Source organism: Budorcas taxicolor, chromosome 5 (genome assembly GCF_023091745.1).
Source record: "Budorcas taxicolor isolate Tak-1 chromosome 5, Takin1.1, whole genome shotgun sequence".
NCBI classification, from domain to species: domain Eukaryota; kingdom Metazoa; phylum Chordata; class Mammalia; order Artiodactyla; family Bovidae; genus Budorcas; species Budorcas taxicolor.
The window spans coordinates 50,922,102-50,941,011 of NC_068914.1; the positions used below are offsets into that span (position 1 = coordinate 50,922,102).

General features: G+C 36.0%; 1 protein-coding gene across 1 annotated transcript in view; it reads right to left on the minus strand.

Annotated features, from left to right (window-relative positions):
- Window positions 1-2,584: 2,584 nt before the first annotated feature.
- The window catches only part of OSBPL8 (oxysterol binding protein like 8), a 131,197-nt gene continuing 114,871 nt past the window's right edge, over window positions 2,585-18,910 (minus strand). Inside the window, 8 exon segments of the mRNA XM_052640309.1 lie at window positions 2,585-2,717; window positions 4,947-5,049; window positions 6,780-6,885; window positions 10,944-11,031; window positions 11,384-11,569; window positions 13,568-13,704; window positions 14,915-15,004; window positions 16,899-16,996. Of these exon segments, the coding sequence (XP_052496269.1) occupies window positions 2,585-2,717; window positions 4,947-5,049; window positions 6,780-6,885; window positions 10,944-11,031; window positions 11,384-11,569; window positions 13,568-13,704; window positions 14,915-15,004; window positions 16,899-16,996 (941 nt within the window).

The following is an 18,910-nucleotide window of genomic DNA, read 5'->3' on the forward strand; positions in this document are numbered from 1 at the left end:
ACAAATGAAATATCTATCACTGAAACTTACTTATATCACACACCCTATTTATTGTCTTTTCTTGGGCCAGCTACATCTCACTAAATGGTGGATAACTGAAGGCATAGTATATTTAATAACTAAAACAAAAACCCACATGTCAATAACTATTACTTATTTAAATTTTCCAGTGAAAAAATAAACTTTTTGATCAAATGAAAAAAGAAAAAAAAAACTGGTTATAGGTCTTAAATCCTAGAAACCATCATGAGACTCTCAGATAACTGGGAACTGTAAATCACAATTTTTATGAGTCCATGTGTGAAGATTAATCTCAGGCAGAGAACATTCAAAGTCAATTACATATATGGCTAAATACAAAGTTCATTATGTGTTTTAAAGGATTCACATACTAAGCCTAGTATAAGAACTGATCTAAAACTAAGCCACCAATTCCTGAGTTTTATATTCAGTTCACAGAAAGGAACTCATATAACTAAAAGCGTCAGACTATTAGATTAGACATATGTTTTTAGTGTATAAGAAACAGCATGAGTAACTCTGGTCTTTCTCATGAAATAGTTTTTGACTCCTGGGATAATAAGAACCCATAACATTTGCCCTAACAAGAAAGTTTTAAAAATAAGGAAAACAACTCCCTCTCTAGTCTTAGAGGATAACCATACAAACAAAACACTAAGACCAAATGAAAGTGACATACAAGTAGATAAGCCTAAAGCCCCAAAAGGGAGTTTACCAACAAAAAAAACTTAAGTTTTCAGGGTTTAAAGATGAAATTATCGTTGTGATCCGCCAATCAACTTATATAAATTAATTCTAATTTAAGCCATAAAAAAGGATCGAGTTGTACAATATTTACAAAATATATATTAATGAATAGGCAGTTGAGCATAATATTGGTAACAGAGTACAAAAATGATATCAACAAGTATGAAATACAAACAAAAAACCCACCTGTTTAGTGTAGTCATACCTATGCTTATATTGGGTATAGGTATATCTTATTTATGTATAATCTACTTAAAAAACATTTTCACAATTATTGTTTTGCCAAAAATACATGAGAAATGGCTCCTCATAAAACCTAAGGAGACTAAAGATCACTATATTGGTTAGGAGGAACAAAGCAGGCTCTTCTTATCATTTTCGGTTTTCAATAATTCAGTAATCTTTCCTTTGTTGTATGCTTAGCATGGCATAAACATTGACTATAACTTCACTAGTGTCCCACAGTCTCTTCTTAGTCAAGGGCAAATGTAGCCAGAGCAATTATTTCCTCTCTGACCTTCATTTTCATTTCAAAATCTACTTTTGGAATTCTAAGATACATAAAGTAAAAATATTAAACTGAAAAAAAATTTAGGGAAAATGTTTGCCTGAGCCTGTACAAAATGAACCTTGAGTAATTGTAGTTTTGCTCCAGACTGCAGTTACTGAGAGCAAAGGGGAACAGAGAATTAAACTTTGGAACTTGATGCTCTTCTTAGATGCTCAACTTATTGCACATTTTAAAGAAACCAATTTTAAAATGCATAATTACCACCACACTAAGTGTCTTTTCTTATCACTCTTCTCTTACTTGGCTTTTGAAGTAAAATATGGGATATAAATATATATATATTTTTTCTATTCTACTGTTTCACTGAACACACCAGAATCTAATTAAAAGCTAAAGAAAGGTTTTCATAATGAAAAATCATGATTATCAGCATTTTATATGCCCTACAAACATCTCTAAAATTTAGCCTATGTTATTGGACCGAGTTTAAAAAAATAAAAAAGGACAGCAATCAAGTTTGACCACACTTTTTTCCAGCAAGTGCTTAAGTGGGTATTATGTACGTACGATAAGAAAGAAAGAATCAATAGATCCAAGTAGCTGCATACCAGTTTTCTGCTGTTGATATACACATATTTATACTTGTATCTATAAATATTAAATTCTATGGATTAAAAAAATCTTGTGTAAACTTTTGAAAAAAGCAATTTGCCACTCTGTCTCAATTTGACCACATATTTTGTTTGTTTTCTGTTTGTAAGAAGACAGTTGAGCTGAATGCTTTGAAAATGATTTTTTTTAACAGTACAGTGTGTTGAATTATTTATGCCTAGTATCCCATTATTTCCCATTCTGTAATTCCTTACTGATAAAAGTTTTGTGCCTGTTTTATGAAGAAAATAGATTGTTACATATATAAGATCGATAGCATTTTTGTTATGACTGACATTAATGCTATATATTTCATTACATGAACATACCACAGACTACAAAGATTACTGTAAGGTATATATAAGACACAATTGTGTATACATGTGGATTCATTATACTCACATGTAGACATATTCTGACAAAAGCTAGAAACATTCTGGCACTTAACACATAGTTCACTTTAATCATCAAATAGAATAGCTCTTGTTTCAGGTTAAGGATAAAAGGTATGAAAAGTCAACACTTCTACATTTATTTCTAAGGTTTTCAGTTTTATAAATATTGTGATGTTTTAATAAAGACCAAACCAACTTCAACATTGGTCCCAGGCCAAATCTGATCATTCCAGTTCGTTAACTCAATTGTAAAGGGCTTCTACTTAAACATGAAGTTTATTATGACTTGAAGCAAAATCAGAAGAAAAATGATGATGTAGTCTTTTTGTTGAAGAAAATAATCCGTGGCAGGTGTGCTTGAAATTAAATGATTTCGAAGAGCCATAATGTTTCTACAAAAATAAGGAACAATAAATGTAATAATTATTTATAAAAAAATGATAGCAGAGAAATCACAATTTGATATATGGCCACATAATTCAACTGTATAAAATTCAATTGTTTAAAGTTCAAACATTCACCACCTCCTGAACAGGGAACTGATTATGCTATGTGGAACCACTAGTAGGTTTTGCCTAAATCTGTACTGCACGCTGTATCAAATGCATGACTTGATGATGCCTATTGAGCATGGCTTCCCCGATGACTCAGTGGGTAAGAAATCTGTCTGCAACGCAGGAGACACAGGAGGTGCAGGTTTGATCCCTGGGCCGGGAAGATGTCCTGGAGAAGGAAACGGCAATCCATTCCACTATTCTTGCCTGGGAAATCCCATGGACAGAGGAGCCAGGTGGGCTACAGTGCAAAGGATTCCAAAGAGTTGGACACGACTGAGTGACTGAGCATGTCAAACATAATTTTTAAAGTTTGCAGACTTTATAATATATCACCTTCTTTGTTATCACAGTGGTTTTAAAACAAAAATTTTGCCTCTCAGTTGGTCCACTAAGGTTCTTTTATCTTTTTAAATTTTTTTATTTTATCTTTTTTTAGGGAGACAAAGGTAGAGATGGAGAAAAATCCTTTATTTATCAGGAAAAAACCGAATTTTATGATATTTCTAACTTGAAGAATGCTTGGTAGGCATTTCATATGCTAACAAAAATAAAATGTTAATTTAGTCACAATACAAGCTTACATTATCCTAGTGCGACTCTGAATACTTTGCCTAAAACAAGCTGATTAGTGAAGATGTTTTCTTTTTATGACTTCTTTTAAAGTGTTTTCCCAGTATAGAAGAAGAAAGGAGGCAAAATGAACAAGTAGGCTCATTAATTTAAAAATATAATTAAATTAGGAAATGTGATCACTTATATAAGGACTGATGATACCAAGATGCAGAAGACATGCTCCCTGCTCTAAAAGAGCTCACAGTCCCATTGGGGTGGAGTGGGAGTAGGTAAGCAGACACACAGTGAGCAACTCTGCAGTGTAGTAAGCACTCAGAAAGACTAACGGGAACCACACACGCCAAGTGGAAGAGTTAGAAACTCTGGGGGCGGAGAGGATGAGTGATCAGAAATGTTACAAAAAGAGTAGCATTTGAATTATATTCTGAAGGATAAACAGGGATTTTCTTGAAGGGCAAGGTGGGAGGAGAGGCAGTTTAAAAAGTAGATTCACTGTGGGTAAAGATCCAAAGACAAAAGTGTTAAGTCACTCAGTCATGTCCAACTCTTTGCAATCCGATGGACTGTAGCCCACAATGTTCCTCTGTCAATGGAATTCTCCAGGCAAGAATACTAAAGTGGGTTGCTATTCCCTTCTCCAGGGGATCTTCCCAACTTGGGGATCAAACCCAGGTCTCCTGCATTGCAGGAAGATTCTTTATCATCTGAACCACTAGGGAAGCCCCTATATGAAAGGGCACACTATATTCTGGAGATGTGGGAAGTTTCATAGGACTAGAACACAGGGTCAGTGTAGAGGAATGGCAAGAGATGAGGCTGAAAACAGCAACTAACTATAAGCTATAAAATCACCAAGAATAGAATAAGTATCTTTAAAAAAAAATCCCCCAGAAGCTAGCACTGAGTGCTGAATACACAAAAGCAGGTTGGCTAATATAAAAAAGTTTAACATCTGTTATAGCAATGGGATACAACCAATCTGAACTGGTGCTGGCCTTAGTGATAGATAGGAACCTTCTTCCCTCCCCTAGGTGTTACAACCTTTTGGTGCTGGATCATCCGGAGGTGAGTGCGGGGAAATGCAAAGGGAACACTCAAACGTCTCATCCACTGTTATGAATGTATTTCGATATTTCAACAACTGGTACATTCCAATTAAAATTAGCCATGTACAAAGGACTGTGGAAGCCTTGACGTTCTCAAAAACCATCCCACTTCCATATTTAACTCAGCTACATTCCTAATATGCTACAGCAGTCAGATGAGATTCCAATTCTAGCCTCACAAATGAGACAAAACAACCTCCCTCTCTCCCCCAGTACTTTAGTGCCAAAGGAATTTCCTATGTTTCAGTAATCCGGTGTTAGAAGCCAGGGTTCTGGTTTAGCTTAGCAATGTTATAAAAATGTAAAGTTTGCATATGACTTTCTACATAACAGGATTTTTAACTCCCCTGGACTCAAATGAATAGTCACTGTCAGTATAGATTACCTTTTAATTTCTTCCTGTGTTTGTTTAATAGATTCAATTGAAGTTTGAATGTCTCCCAGTTCTATCCCTTTCTTTCTTCTTGTACTTGGTTTTACTGATTGAGCTAAAAAGACATTGAGAATAAAAACAGTGAAAATAGTGGACATATTTAATTATAAACAATTTACATTTCAGATTAGTGATTCTTATGTAATAAAAATTTTCCTAGACATTATTTTTATGGTTTAGAGACTAACATACTACTCCTAATACTTGGGATTTTTGAAGTTTCAATCATAGTTCAAAACTAGAACACTATAGATACATTACAAGTAACCATAAAGTAGTTAAATTTGGGGTTGAATCAGTTTTATTTTTTAGCCAATTAAAATAGACAGAAATATTTCTTTAAAAATACATATATTAATCTGGGGGAGGTATTACGCTTCTATCTCTTGCCTACTTGTACACATATGAAGAAGTCAGCTTTTTGAGCACCCTTTTCAGTTTTTTAAAATTAACTGTTAATGTTATCTTTATTCCCTTAGTCACGTACATTTTAAAACTTTTCTGTTGGTTTCAGTATCTCTTCTACAAATTTTTATTGTCAGCCAACAAAGTGTATGGTACTTTTTAATCCCTTCAAGTACCCATTCCTTCCTTTCCTTTTTTGTTTAGATCTTAATCTCTCTCCAGGTCGCAGCTATCTCATTTGTAAACTTGGGATAATAATAATACTCACACTTACGGTTGTAGTAATGTGTGCTTAAACATCCAGTTTGGCCATGTTAGGTACTGAATAAATGTTAGCTGATACATTATAGTAATATAGTGGAGTGAGTAAGACAATGAATTAAGGAGCCAAAATATCTGCATATATAACATATATATATATACTGCCTTACAGGGTATATGACCTTGGGCAGGTTAACTTGTGCCTCAGTTTCCTTTACTGTGAAATGGGAACAACAGCATAAACAATATTCTCCTTTTGAGCACAATGGTACCAATGACTCCTGCTTTTAGAAAAACTTTATTCATCTTACTCCTCTTTTATCTTGTCTATTCACCTGCGTCCCTCAAGCCCAGACTACTATAATCCATTAAAAATCCTAATAATTCATCAGGGTTCCTTTCCCCTAAGAACCTTCCCTCAAACTGAATTCAGCTCCCTTTCCTTTAAACTCTTTACTATTTGTTATCTACTGATTTCTTAGCACTTACCATTTCTTCGTCTCTAGTATTATCGCTGTAAAACAGAGTTCCCCAGCTCAGTGTAAGCTTAGTAAAGACTATGGCTTTAACAAAAAACCTTTGTTTTTTCATAACGTCTCGGACATTATCTTAATCTTTGATTACATCTCAGTGTAGTCCAAGACAGCTTATAAATTATGTGACTTAGAAATGGCACACTTGTTAATTTAGTTCGTAATTTTGATACAGTTATATTTTTACCTGTCTGTGATTTCTAAACACCACAGTAATTTACTATGAGAATGAAAACCTTCTGAAGCATGAACCGAACCCAAAACTCGAGAAATGGTGGCTATGCTGCATCTAGGAAGCCATCAACACTTTTCCAGGAGCTAATAAGGCACAGGAGCCACTACTACTGCGTGGTTCTTGATTTGCGTGCTTCCCCTTTTCCATTTCTGTGACTTGCCCTTGTGGCTTGGTTTTGAAATTTATCTATAATCTAGAAAAGCTTTTCTTGCACATCACCCCATCCCCTACCAAAACTTACAAATCTTCTTGAGTTAATATGAAAAACCATTTTAATATATCACGGTATAGTAATATCCTTTTAAAAATTTAGACTCTTTATAATCAATAGTCCGCAATAAATATTTTTACCTTCACTTCCAGACGAGTCCTGGATATCAGGTTCTGGGGAGGAATAGCCTTTTGCCACTTTCTTCTGTTGCCTGGTTGGTTTATGCTTCATTTTTGGGACACTAACCTGAAAACAAAAAATCATGTTATTATGTGAATTTGTGCTGAATTTTGTTGTACAACTGTCAAAACTGTTCATGTGCACAATACTTAGAAATAAAAACAAATATGAAACAGTCTAATTAAAACTTAACAAGAGGTGATACTTATGCAAAGTATTTAACGTTAACAGGAAATATTAATTTGGCACAAACATTGAAGAGTATAAGAAAATATACAGTGAAGTGGTTTCCTCCCTACTGCTGATCCATATACATACACCCAGTCTCTCTCCCACTAAAAAGATACTCAATGCTATTAGTCTGTGTATCTTTCAAGAGATATTTTTATGCACACACAAATATGATACAGATACCCTACTTTTCTAACTGCACAGTTAGTACATCTGGTACAATCAGAAAAGTGCATTGCCATTTCCTACTCCAGGGACCTTCCCAACCCAGGGACTCCACCCATGTCTCCTGCATCTCCTGCATTGGCAGGCAGCCTCTTTACCACTAGCGCAACCTGGGAAGCCCAAGTTAGCACCTCTAGCTGGATTTTAATTTAACAGTGCTACTTTAAGATCATACCTGGTTCCAACATTACAAACATTCTCACTGAATGATGTTGGTTTTCCAATAAAATTATTTACTTAAAAGTTTTAATAATACCTGGATAATGTAGAAAGCATCTTACAATAAATGGAAATGATATTATTGTCATGCAGAGCATAGTTTAAACTTACTGTAAATATCTGAGTAAATGTACAAAATTCAAAAGTGTATTTAACCATCAATTAGGACTAAATTTTCCTTAGAATAAAAAATGTGAGAAGAAACTAGAAATAGAAGGGCAAGGTAATTTATATGCTTAGAAAAACATGGAATCAGTGGTCATAAGTCTTTATTCGTACCTGTTTACTGTTCTAAATAGGAATTATCCCCAGTTAACTATGCCTTGAAATAATTTTGCAAATCTTACTCATAGGCTTCAAACTGAAATTTGTATAATTTTATTACAGAAAATAACAAGGCAGGTTCTAGATTCAGCCTACACTGTGCCCTCATACTTTAAATCATGGAAACCTAAAATTTTATAACATTTAGAATCCAAATCCACATTCTTAGAGAAGTAGGTCAAATAGTAGTTCAAGAGATTGACATGGCCTGATGCAAAGATAAGGGTGATAAGGCCTGGTGAGAAGTTATTTAAAATGAGACAGGGAGTCAGTAATCTAACTCTCAGTAGACAAAGATTTAATGTGATCAGTAAACTCTGTTAGGAAATATATATGCCCTATATGTCGCTATCATGATAGTGTTGTTAAGGGAAGAAACAAAATTTAAAATTTTAAAAAATTATAAATTGAAAACGTGTATATATGTATGTTGCTGCTGCTAAGTCGCTTCAGTCGTGTCCGACTCTGTGCGACCCCATAGACTGCAGCCCACCAGGCTCTCCCGTCCCTGGGATTCTCCAGGCAAGAACACTGGAGTGGGTTGCCATTTCCTTCTCCAATGCATGAAAGTGAAAAGTGAAAGTGAAGTCACTCAGTTGTGTCCGACTCTTAGGACCCCATGGAGTGCAGCCCACCAGGCTCCTCCGTCCATGGGGTTTTCCAGGCAAGAGTACTAGAGTGGGGTACCATATACACACCTATACACACACGCACACATAAAAGTTTTTTCTGCCATTTTAACCATTTTAGGTATATAATTCAGTTGTATTAAGTGCATTCATAATATTTTGCAACCATCACCACTACTTCCAAAACATATTCATTATTCCAAAGACAAACTCTGTAACAATTAAGCAGAAACTCCCTATTCTCTCCTCCCTTCAGTCCCTAGTAACCTCTAATCTTTCTATGAATTTGCTTATTAGATATTTTATATAAGTACAACCAAACAGTATCAATCCTTTTGTGTTTCATTTATTTCATTTAGCATGTTATTTTCAAAGTTAATTCATGATGCAGCATGTATCAGAACTTCATTCCTTTTTAAAATAGCTGAATAATAGCCGGTTGTAAACATATACCACATCTGGTTTATGTTTATCCATCTGTTGATGGACACTTGAATTGTTTGTCTTTTGGCTATTGAGAATAATGCTGTAATGAACACTGATGTGCAAGTGTATGTTTGACTCTGTTCTCATTCTTTTGTAGTAAATTGCTGGCTTATACAGCAATTCCATGTTAAGCTTTTTGAGGAACCACCAACTCGTGCTCCAAGCAGCTGCACCACTTCATATGCCCACAGGCAATATATGAGGGTTTCAATTTCTCTACATCGTCTCAACATGTATTTTCTATTTTTAAAATTATTATCATTCTAGTAGGTGTGTAGTGGTACCTAACCTCCTTGTAGTTTCGATTTGCATTTCCCTTATGACTGTGTGGATCACAATAAACTGTGGAAAATTCTGAAAGAGATGGGAATACCAGACCACCTGACCTGCCTCTTGAGAAACCTATATGCAAGTCAGGAAGCAACAGTTAGAACTGGATATGGAACAACAGACTGGTTCCAAATAGGAAAAGAAGTATGTCAGGCTGTATATTGTCACCCTGCTTATTTAACTTATATGCCAAGTACATCATGAGAAACGCTGGACTGGAAGAAACACAAGCTGGAATCAAGATTGCTGGGAGAAATATCAATAACCTCAGATATGCAGGTGACACCACCCTTATGGCAGAAAGTGAAGAGGAACTAAAAAGCCTCTTGATGAAAGTGAAAGAGGAGAGTGAAAAAGTTGGCTTAAAGCTCAACATTCAGAAAACGAAGATCATGGTATCTGGTCCCATCACTTCATGGCAATTAGATGGGGAAACAGTAGAAACAGTGTCAGACTTTATTTTGGGGGGCTCCAAAATCACTGCAGATGGTGATTGCAGCCATGAAATTCACAGACGTTTACTCCTTGGAAGAAAAGTTATGACCAACCTAGATAGCATATTGAAAAGCAGAGACATTACTTTGCCAACAAAGGTCCGTCTAGTCAAGGCTATGGTTTTTCCCGTGGTCATGTATGGATGTGAGAGTTGGACTGTGAAGAAGGCTGAGCGCCGAAGAATTGATGCTTTTGAACTGTGGTGTTGGAGAAGACTCTCGAGAGTCCCTTGGACTGCAAGGAGATCCAACCAGTCCATTCTGAAGGAGATCAGTCCGGGTGTTCTTTGGAAGGAATGATGTTAAAGCTGAAACTCCAGTACTTTGGCCACCTCATGCGAAGAGTTGATTCATTGGAAAAGACTCTGATGCTGGGAGGGATTGGGGGCAGGAGGAGAAGGGGACGACCCAGGATGAGATGGCTGGATGGTATCACTGACTCGATGGACTTGAGTTTGAGTGAACTCCGGGAGTTGGTGACAGACAGGGAGGCCTGGTGTGCTGCAATTCATGGGGTCGCAAAAAGTCGGACACGACTGAGGGACTGAACTGAACTATGACTAATGATGCTGAGCATCTTTTCATGTTTGTTGGACATTTGTCTATCTTTGGAGAAATGTCTATTCAAGTCCTCTGTTCACTTTCTACTTGGAATGTTTGTTTTTGGTTAAGTAATGAGTTCTATAATACCCTAGGTATTAAACTCCTATGAGATCAATTACTGCAAATATTCTCTGTTGTCTTTCACTTTGATGTGCATCCTTTGATACACGAAAGTATTGATTTTGATGAAGTTCAATGTATCTATTTCTCCTTGTTGTTCCTCCTGCCTTTCATGTCATTGTGTGTGTGTTTATGTGTGTGTGTGTGTGTGTGTGTATGTATCGCTTAATTTAAAAACTATTCATACTAACAATAAAAAAGAATACAGGGCCAAATAAAAGATTATGAAGATTTACTCCTTTTTTCTTCTAAGAGTTTTATAGTTTTAGCTCTTATTTTAGGTTGTGAATCCATTTGGAGTTAGTTTTTATGTATGGTTTGAGGTAGGGGATGCAACTTCATTCTTTTCCATGTGGAAATTCAGAACTATTTACTGAAGACAAAGAAGCAGAGGCAGTGTGGGAGAACTAAAGGGAGCATGTTCCTCTACGACTGGCAGTCTAATTACTTTCTGAGTACATACCATTGGAGTGCGATGTTTCACTTTGGTCTGGATAACACCATCTTTTTCATACTGTATCATATCATTAAGTGGGTCCCATGGTCGAGTACTACATAAATGAAAAAAACACCACTTGTTTCATGACTAAGCAAAGCGCTCAAAAACTTTTTCAGAAACTTCCTATTCTACGATTAGATTTTCAATGGTAATTATAAACTAAGCCATAAAACTAAGATCTGTTATATATAATCTTCTGATCCTCAGCTCATTTTATAGGCTAACTATTATCACAGAGTCAAATTTATAATGAACATCAAAGGCAAAATCTCATACTTTGTCTGTGTGTGTGTGTGTGTATGTATCGCTTAATTTAGAAACTATTCATACTAACAATAAAAAACCTAGAAACAGAGACAAAAAACTATGAGATATCACTTGTGACACACTCTTTAATCACTTACTCTGCAAACTTGTAATGCCATTCTCCTGTCAGCGAGTCAAGTTCAAATAACCTGCAAGTCCACTCTTCATTTTTCGTCTTCCGCTCTCTGGCAGCCTGTCTTTGAGCTTCTTCTAAAACATACTTTTCTTGAGTTGCTTCTGTTTGGTCTTTGGCATTTATGGCTCGAGTTACCCGCTGCCAGAGTCTAGTTCATGTGCAAAAATAACATTGAGAAAACAACAGAAAATCAAGTCTACGTGGAGTAGGTTTGAGTCCCCTTGAGAGGAAATGATGCCCATGTGGGTTTTTGGCGCTGACAAAGCTAAAGCTCAGATGCTTAGAAACAAGTCAAGATATAAAAAGTAATGCCTTAGATACAGCAGGACAGTGGAGACCAATTTCTTTTCTTGGCAAGAGAAATTTATTACATAAGTTCTTAAATATATGGAAATACATGGTGCTGACCCATGATGATAAAACTCTAGTGAAGGCTCCATAATCTACATTTTTAACGAGCTCCCCAGATGATTCTTGCACATGCTGATTAAGATCCACTGGCCTCAAAGATACAAAAGTGTAACGTCATGTTTTTCAACCTTGGATGCAGGATTTGCCAGGGAATTTAAAAAATCAGAATCTACGGGAGTGGGCCCAAGTATTGTTTTTGTAATGTTTCCCAAGTGATTTTAATGTGCAGCCAGTGTTGAGAATCACTGATTTAACAGAAAAGAATACTTTTCTATTAGAAGTAAAATCTTTTCCCCTACTAAAGTTTAGTTTTATATTAGATACATAAAAATATATCTATATTCTACCCTTCTGGCAAGACAGTATGTTGGGGCTGAAAAAATAAAGGCTATAGAATCAGATAATCCTAGATACGCCACCTCTTGGCTGGGGAACTTACAGCTACTTATCTTGTCCAAAACTCATTTTCCTCATCTTAAATATATGTTAAATTATATCCATGTCTTAAAAATAGTCGTATGCCTTAGCAAAGTTTCACTCTTGATGGCAAGCATCATGTGGTTATAGCAAAACAGAATTTTTTCTTTTAACGTGAAAATTTTTTTAAGTTGTTATTGAATTTGTTACAATATTGCTTCTGTTTAATTTGTTTATTTTTTTGGCCATGAAGCATGTGGGACCTTAGTCCCCTGGCCAGGGATCGAATCCACACCCTCTGCACTGGAAGGTCAAGTCTTCACCACTGGACTGCCAGGGGAGTCCCCTGAAACAGAATTTTTAGAACGTGGCAAACTCAGTTTTTGAGTATAGAAGGAAAGTGGATGTAGACTTGAATCCTCATGAGAAGAGAATGATATGTGTGCAGAAACTCGTACTGGGAAGTCAGCTGGATAATGTATATAAAGTACCTGGTAGACCGTCTTTTAAACAGCAGCCCCCTTCTCCTAACACAAAGAAAGGAATAGAAGAATACAACTGAGCAGTATTATACCATATTTTTGAGGGACTTCCCTAGTGGCTCAGACAGTAAAGAATCCGCCTGCAATGTAGGAGACCTGGGTTCAATCCCTGGGTTAGGAAGATCCCCTGAAGAAGGGAATGGCAACCCACTCCAGTAAAGTATACCAGACTGAGCAAGAATTTCATGATTTAAGAAAAGAAATTATGGCCTTAATTAGTTCCCAACTAATAAGTCCTCTAGAAGCTGCACATCCAGTGCTGTAATTTTTGTATTTTAGAAAATAAAACAAAAGTAGATTTTGCTCTGCTCCCTCCACCTAGAGTTCCACATGCCTAACCCGGGTGAGAAAACGGCCAGATAAAAACCAAGGATCATTAGTCCCGTATTGTTCTGTCATTTTAGTTCTCTGATCAGGGATTGAACCTGTGCCCCTTGCACTGGGAGTGAGGAGCATCAGCCACTGGGCTGGGAGAGAAGACCTGGTCCCGTAATTTCATGCAAGCAAAAAACAGTTTTTTTTTTTAATAGGCCCTGCAACAGATAAGAAGAGAAAGGAAAAACACAGGAAACCTTAATTTAGAGCAGAAGAGCAGCATGATTTGTATTGTAATTACTTGATATTCACATACACCAAAACAAAATCCTGTCACATCCCACAAATAGTAAACTACTTTGTTGAATTCAAACAGAAAAAAGTGATCACACTGTTGAGGGATTAAAAGGAAAAAAACCCTTTGGATTTTCATGAACTTAACTGAAAAATGGTATACTTACTTCTCTGATTCAAAATCCCCCTGCTCTTCAAATTTTACAGTGTGCCTTATTAATCGCCACTGCTTGATGTCTGGTGTTGGATTCCAGAAGACCTCTGAATTATCAGTCTTTTTGTCAGTAATAAAAACTTCACTATCCTATATTTAAAGATATTAAAAATTAACGTAGAGAATTGTCTTTATTTAAAAGGGAATTATGTAGTTCAGTAATAACCATTTCTTCTTGACCCTTAATCCCAGTAAAACACATTTCTAAAACAAATACAACAAGTACTTTTCTAAAAGCCCCAAATCTCTTGTTATGAAAACATTAAGATTAAATATGTAATACTTGTCCTTAAAAGTCTGGTTGAACAGGCAAAAAGTTCGTGAGTTTTCACAAGTTTTCACTTAATCCTCTGAATCGTCAAAGCAGCACAGTGTTTGCTATAGTTACTGTAAACCAGTATGAGATGCTGCAGACCATCTGCGTATTCAATATATGCAGAAAATGCTAAGAGCGTTTCTTGCATTAAAAATCTAAGCACAATCTCATAAATTTCATTTTTTTAAAAAGAGTTCTATCTTTTTTCCAAATGATATTCAGACAGAAGTAAATTCTAAAAATAACAGAGCATTGTGACCTCTAAGCTGAGTTTCTAGGTCCATCTTCAACACCATATTTCCCATCATTTTCTGATTATAATGCAGAAAAAAGCATATACTAGAGTTAACAGCGAGAATGCATTTGGCACTAGCATGATATGATCCTCTTTAAAATTAACTTAATATGCTCCTCTTAGAAAAATTACATAAATGTGAATTTAGGTCATCAGAGAAGTAAATAAAAGCTGCTGCTGTCAAAAAACATTGTATCTTTTCCAAGCTCCTCAGAAGAACTAGAACTCTTACTGGAAACACCTCTTCTGGTGAGAGGCAGTATACTGTGATGTGTAAGCACAGCCCTGGAACCAGTGTCTAGGCTGGGAATCTTACTTCACCACTCTGAACAAATTATTTAAATTCTCTGTGCTCAGTGCCCTCCTCTCTAAAATGGGGACAAAATAGGAACACTCACCTCATAGGATCACTATATTAAATAAGTTAATATAAGTAACGTTTTTAAACAATGCACTCCATAATAAGCAATATAAATGTGTCAGCTACTTTTATTGATTTAAGGTTTTAGAAAGCTCAAATATTAAACTAAATATTATTGATAACAGCAATACCAAAATATTTAAGTTGAAGCTTATGTTGAATAGTCATGCTTTTAGAAATGGAATAAGTGAACTTATAAAATCTGATGTTTAATTTTTTCCCACCAAATAAAATTCTTTTTGTAAAGCTAAAATATAAAAATACTTACCCAATGTCCTTCCAAAGTAGCTAGTACTTCTTTTCCCAATTTTAGTTTACCTGATATTTGATTAACACAGTCACTACTACCTAGAAATGGCTTTTAAAAGAAAAAACGTTGAAGAAACATTTTACTTTTAATATATTTACATACAATGTAGACAAAAAAACAAAAACAAAGAACTAACTGAAAAAGTAACTGTATAACTATACAGTGCTGTTGAGGCACAAATGGTGAAATACTGACTCAAATTTTAGTGAGAAATATTCAGGAAAAATTGTAAATTTATTGCTGTGTGTAAACAGACAAAAGCAGACTGTAAAGGTCCAAGGAAACACACTAAGAAGCTAACACTGAGACAACTGGCTTGTGTCCTGGGCTCTCTCAACTCCAGACCGCACCCTATCCATGCTGCAGTATTTTACACAACAACAACTCAGTAAACATAAGAGACTTAACTCATATATTTAATAGGAACTCTTCCTTTAAAACAAACCAATAAAACAACAACCAAAACATTTCTGAAATTCAATTAGAAGAAATATATTTTGAGTCACTATATTGCCTTACTGATGTCTGTCCTCACTGACAAAATTCTGATGCTCCAATCTAATCCTTAAAGATGTCATAAATTACTTAGGACTTCTTCAGTCATGATTTTCAGTACTGTTTGCTAAGAAGGAAAAAAAATCAAAGGGCACTGCATCAGATAATACTTAAAGAGATCTTTTTTATTAGAGTAAAGCTGCTGATCTACTGGAATTCATCATAGCTGATACTTACAACTAATACTTGGTTGTAAGCATTAAATAATTCATAGAAATATTTTTATCTAAAAATAATGCTGTGCTACATCAACAAATGATACTGTGAAAGGATCTTAAATTTCCTTGCCATGCTGTGGCAGACAGAATTTTCCAAAGATGACCTCAACTATATCTCCCCTCCCTCTTCAGCCCACACGCTCTTCCTCAATGGCATCCATCCTCTCACTGAGAAATGGGGTCTATATCCCTTCCCCTTAAATTTAGGTGGGTTTGTAACTCGTCAACTAGTAGAGAATGGTGGAAATGATGTAATTTGAATTCTGAGTGTATCTTCTGCCTTGCTCACAAGGACACTTGTGCTTGGAATCCTGAGCCAAGTAGAAGTCTAACTATCTTGAAGTTGCCTTGATGTGAGGAACACAAGGTCACAGCTCAGATCTGCAGTCCCAGTCTTTCGGTCACTTCAACATTACTTACATGTCATCAGTCATGTAAGTGATGAGCTTTCAGATGTATCCAGCCCCCAACTGTTAAGTCTCTCACAGCCTGCGTAACTGTTGCCCCAGGCCTAATGCAGCAGAGACAAGCCATCCCCAATATGCCCTGTCCAAATTCCTGGCCCATAGAACCACTAAGAAACAGAACATATTTGTTTCTAAGCTTGCAAATTTCAGAATATGTTAAGTCAGAAATAATAAGTAATACAAATCCTTTAATTACACAGCTATAGCTCAAGCTGATACATACTTCTTTTCAGATATATACTTTTTGGTATTGTGTAAAGCAATGCTTCAATTTAATAAGAAATTTCCATTCATTCTCTTCTTAAATTTCCTATGGACTTACCTGATAGCTCAGTTGGTAAAGAATCTGCCTGCAATGCAGGAGACCCCAGTCAGTTCCTGTGTTGGGAAGATCCCCGGAGAAGGGCTAGGCTACCCACTCCAGTATTCTGCTCTGGAGAATTCCATGGACTATATAGTTCATGGGGTTGCAAAGAGTCGCACACTACTGAGAGACTTTCACTCACTCACTCACTCGCCAACAGTTTTATTAACTAAGAAAATCCAGCTTTCTATTGATTTGAATCTTCCAAGGCTGCCTTTTCATGAATTCTGTGTTCTCATATTTAGTTTTCAATTAGGAACAAAATTGTGCTCTTTGTTCAGTATTTATAGCATAGCTCCTCATTAACTAGGTGACACCTCCTATCACTCTCTACTAACCTTTAGTTTGAATTCAAGTATTGCACTGTATCCAGTTTTTTGACATGTAATATTGACTGTTCCACCAAGCTCCAGTGTCATTGTGCCATAAAGAATTCCTAACGAAAAAAAAAAAACACAATTTTGATAAAAGTTTGAAGAGAGAGGCAATGGCTTATCACAAGCAGAACTTTATAATTTAATCTCCTTCTAGCAGAAACTAATAATTCAAGAGGATTCTATCCTCTCCAATAACAATCAATAATACACACACAAAGTTGGTTTTGAAGGATTTAAAAAGATAACAGTCGATCCACATCACCTGCAGATTCTACATTTGCAAATTAATACTCTCACTAAAATACCTTTTTCTTCTTTTTTCTTTTTAAGCTGTACCACACAGCATGTAGGATCTTAGTTTCCAGTTCCCCCACTAAGGATCAAACCCATGCGCCCTGTAGTGAAAGTCAAAGTCCTGACCAGGGAATTCCCTATTCCTACCAGGGAATTCCCTATTCTCACCAAAATAAGTTAGGAGTCCCTACCCAGAGCATTTTTGATTTTTGTACTCATTCATGGATGTGTGCAGAGTGGTGAAATATTTGAGTTGTCCAATGTGCACATTGGAGATGAAGTCAAACAATGCGAGACACTGATTTCTGGTTTCATTGCTCATGCAGAGTCTTCTATGCAGTGGATTCAGTGCCACATTTTCGTGCTTCTTGTGGGTGATTTTACTATTTACAATCCCCCAAATGTAGTGCTAAAGTGCTCTCTGGTGTTCCTAAGCACAGAAGACTGTGATGTGCCTTACAGGGCAAATACGTGCGTTAATGCTTGGTTTAGGCATGCGTTATAGTGCTGCTGGCTATTAATTCAATGTTAATGAATCAAAAACATATACCACGAGAAAGAAAGCAATCCTTGTCTCGAAAGAATCTGCCTGCAATGCAGGAAACCTGGGTTTGATCCCTGGGTTGGAAGATCCCCTGGAGGAGGGCATAGCTCCACTCCAGTATTCTTGCCTGGAGAATCCCCATGGACAGAGGAGCCTGGCGGGCTCCAGGGCGTGGGGTCGCACATGACTGAGCGACTAAGCACACAAATAAAAACGAAGTTATGTTTTGACTGGGTGATGAGAATAAGGTGACAGAAGGCTCATGAGAACCTCACCATGTGTTTCCTCTAGGAGCAATAGTTTGGCATTCATTAATTCAGCGTTATGGTGACGTTATAAAAAGTAAGTACTGCAAACCACGATAGTCAACTGCGTAAGATAAATTTAAAAATCTCCCCATTTTGGCACTTGACTAAAAGCTGGGGAAATTCTGAGTTTGATGAGTTAAACAGGCTGTGTGTGTGTGTCTATGTTCTTGGACTAAATTCTTTTTCCCCCATGTTTATCATTTCCATAGTTGGTATATTTTTACCATGTATGCACAGAAACTATATAAACTCATTTTGCATATAATCATACTATGACAGGTCTTGTCTTTCTTCAATTTGATTTTTTAAACATTTCAGATAGAATTTTTAAAAATTTAAAAATTTTCATACAATTTTTAAAGATTATTTTCCATTTACAGTTATTAGAAAATCTTGGTTATTTTCCCCATGTTGTATACACATCCTTGAGCCTATCTTACACCCAATAGCTGTGCCCTCTACTTCCCTACCACTAAAATCCACTCCAACTGGTAACCACTAGTTTGTTCTCTATATCTGCCAATGTGCTTTTTTTGTTATATTCACTAGTTTGTTGTATTTTTTAGATTCCATGTACAAGTGATACACTGTATTTGTCCTTCTCTACCTGACTTTACATCTTAGCATAATGCCTTCCAAGCTGGACTAAACTCCCATGGCAGTCTTTAATATGCAAATACACAATGCTAATTTTCAAGAGAGGAACAGACTATGCAATGTTCCCAAGTTATTTGACTGTGGAATTCCTGCTTTATAAAACAATTTGAGACTATTGATTTAGGGAACACATCTTAGAAAATATATACAAAGGTAGAAAATAACAACTT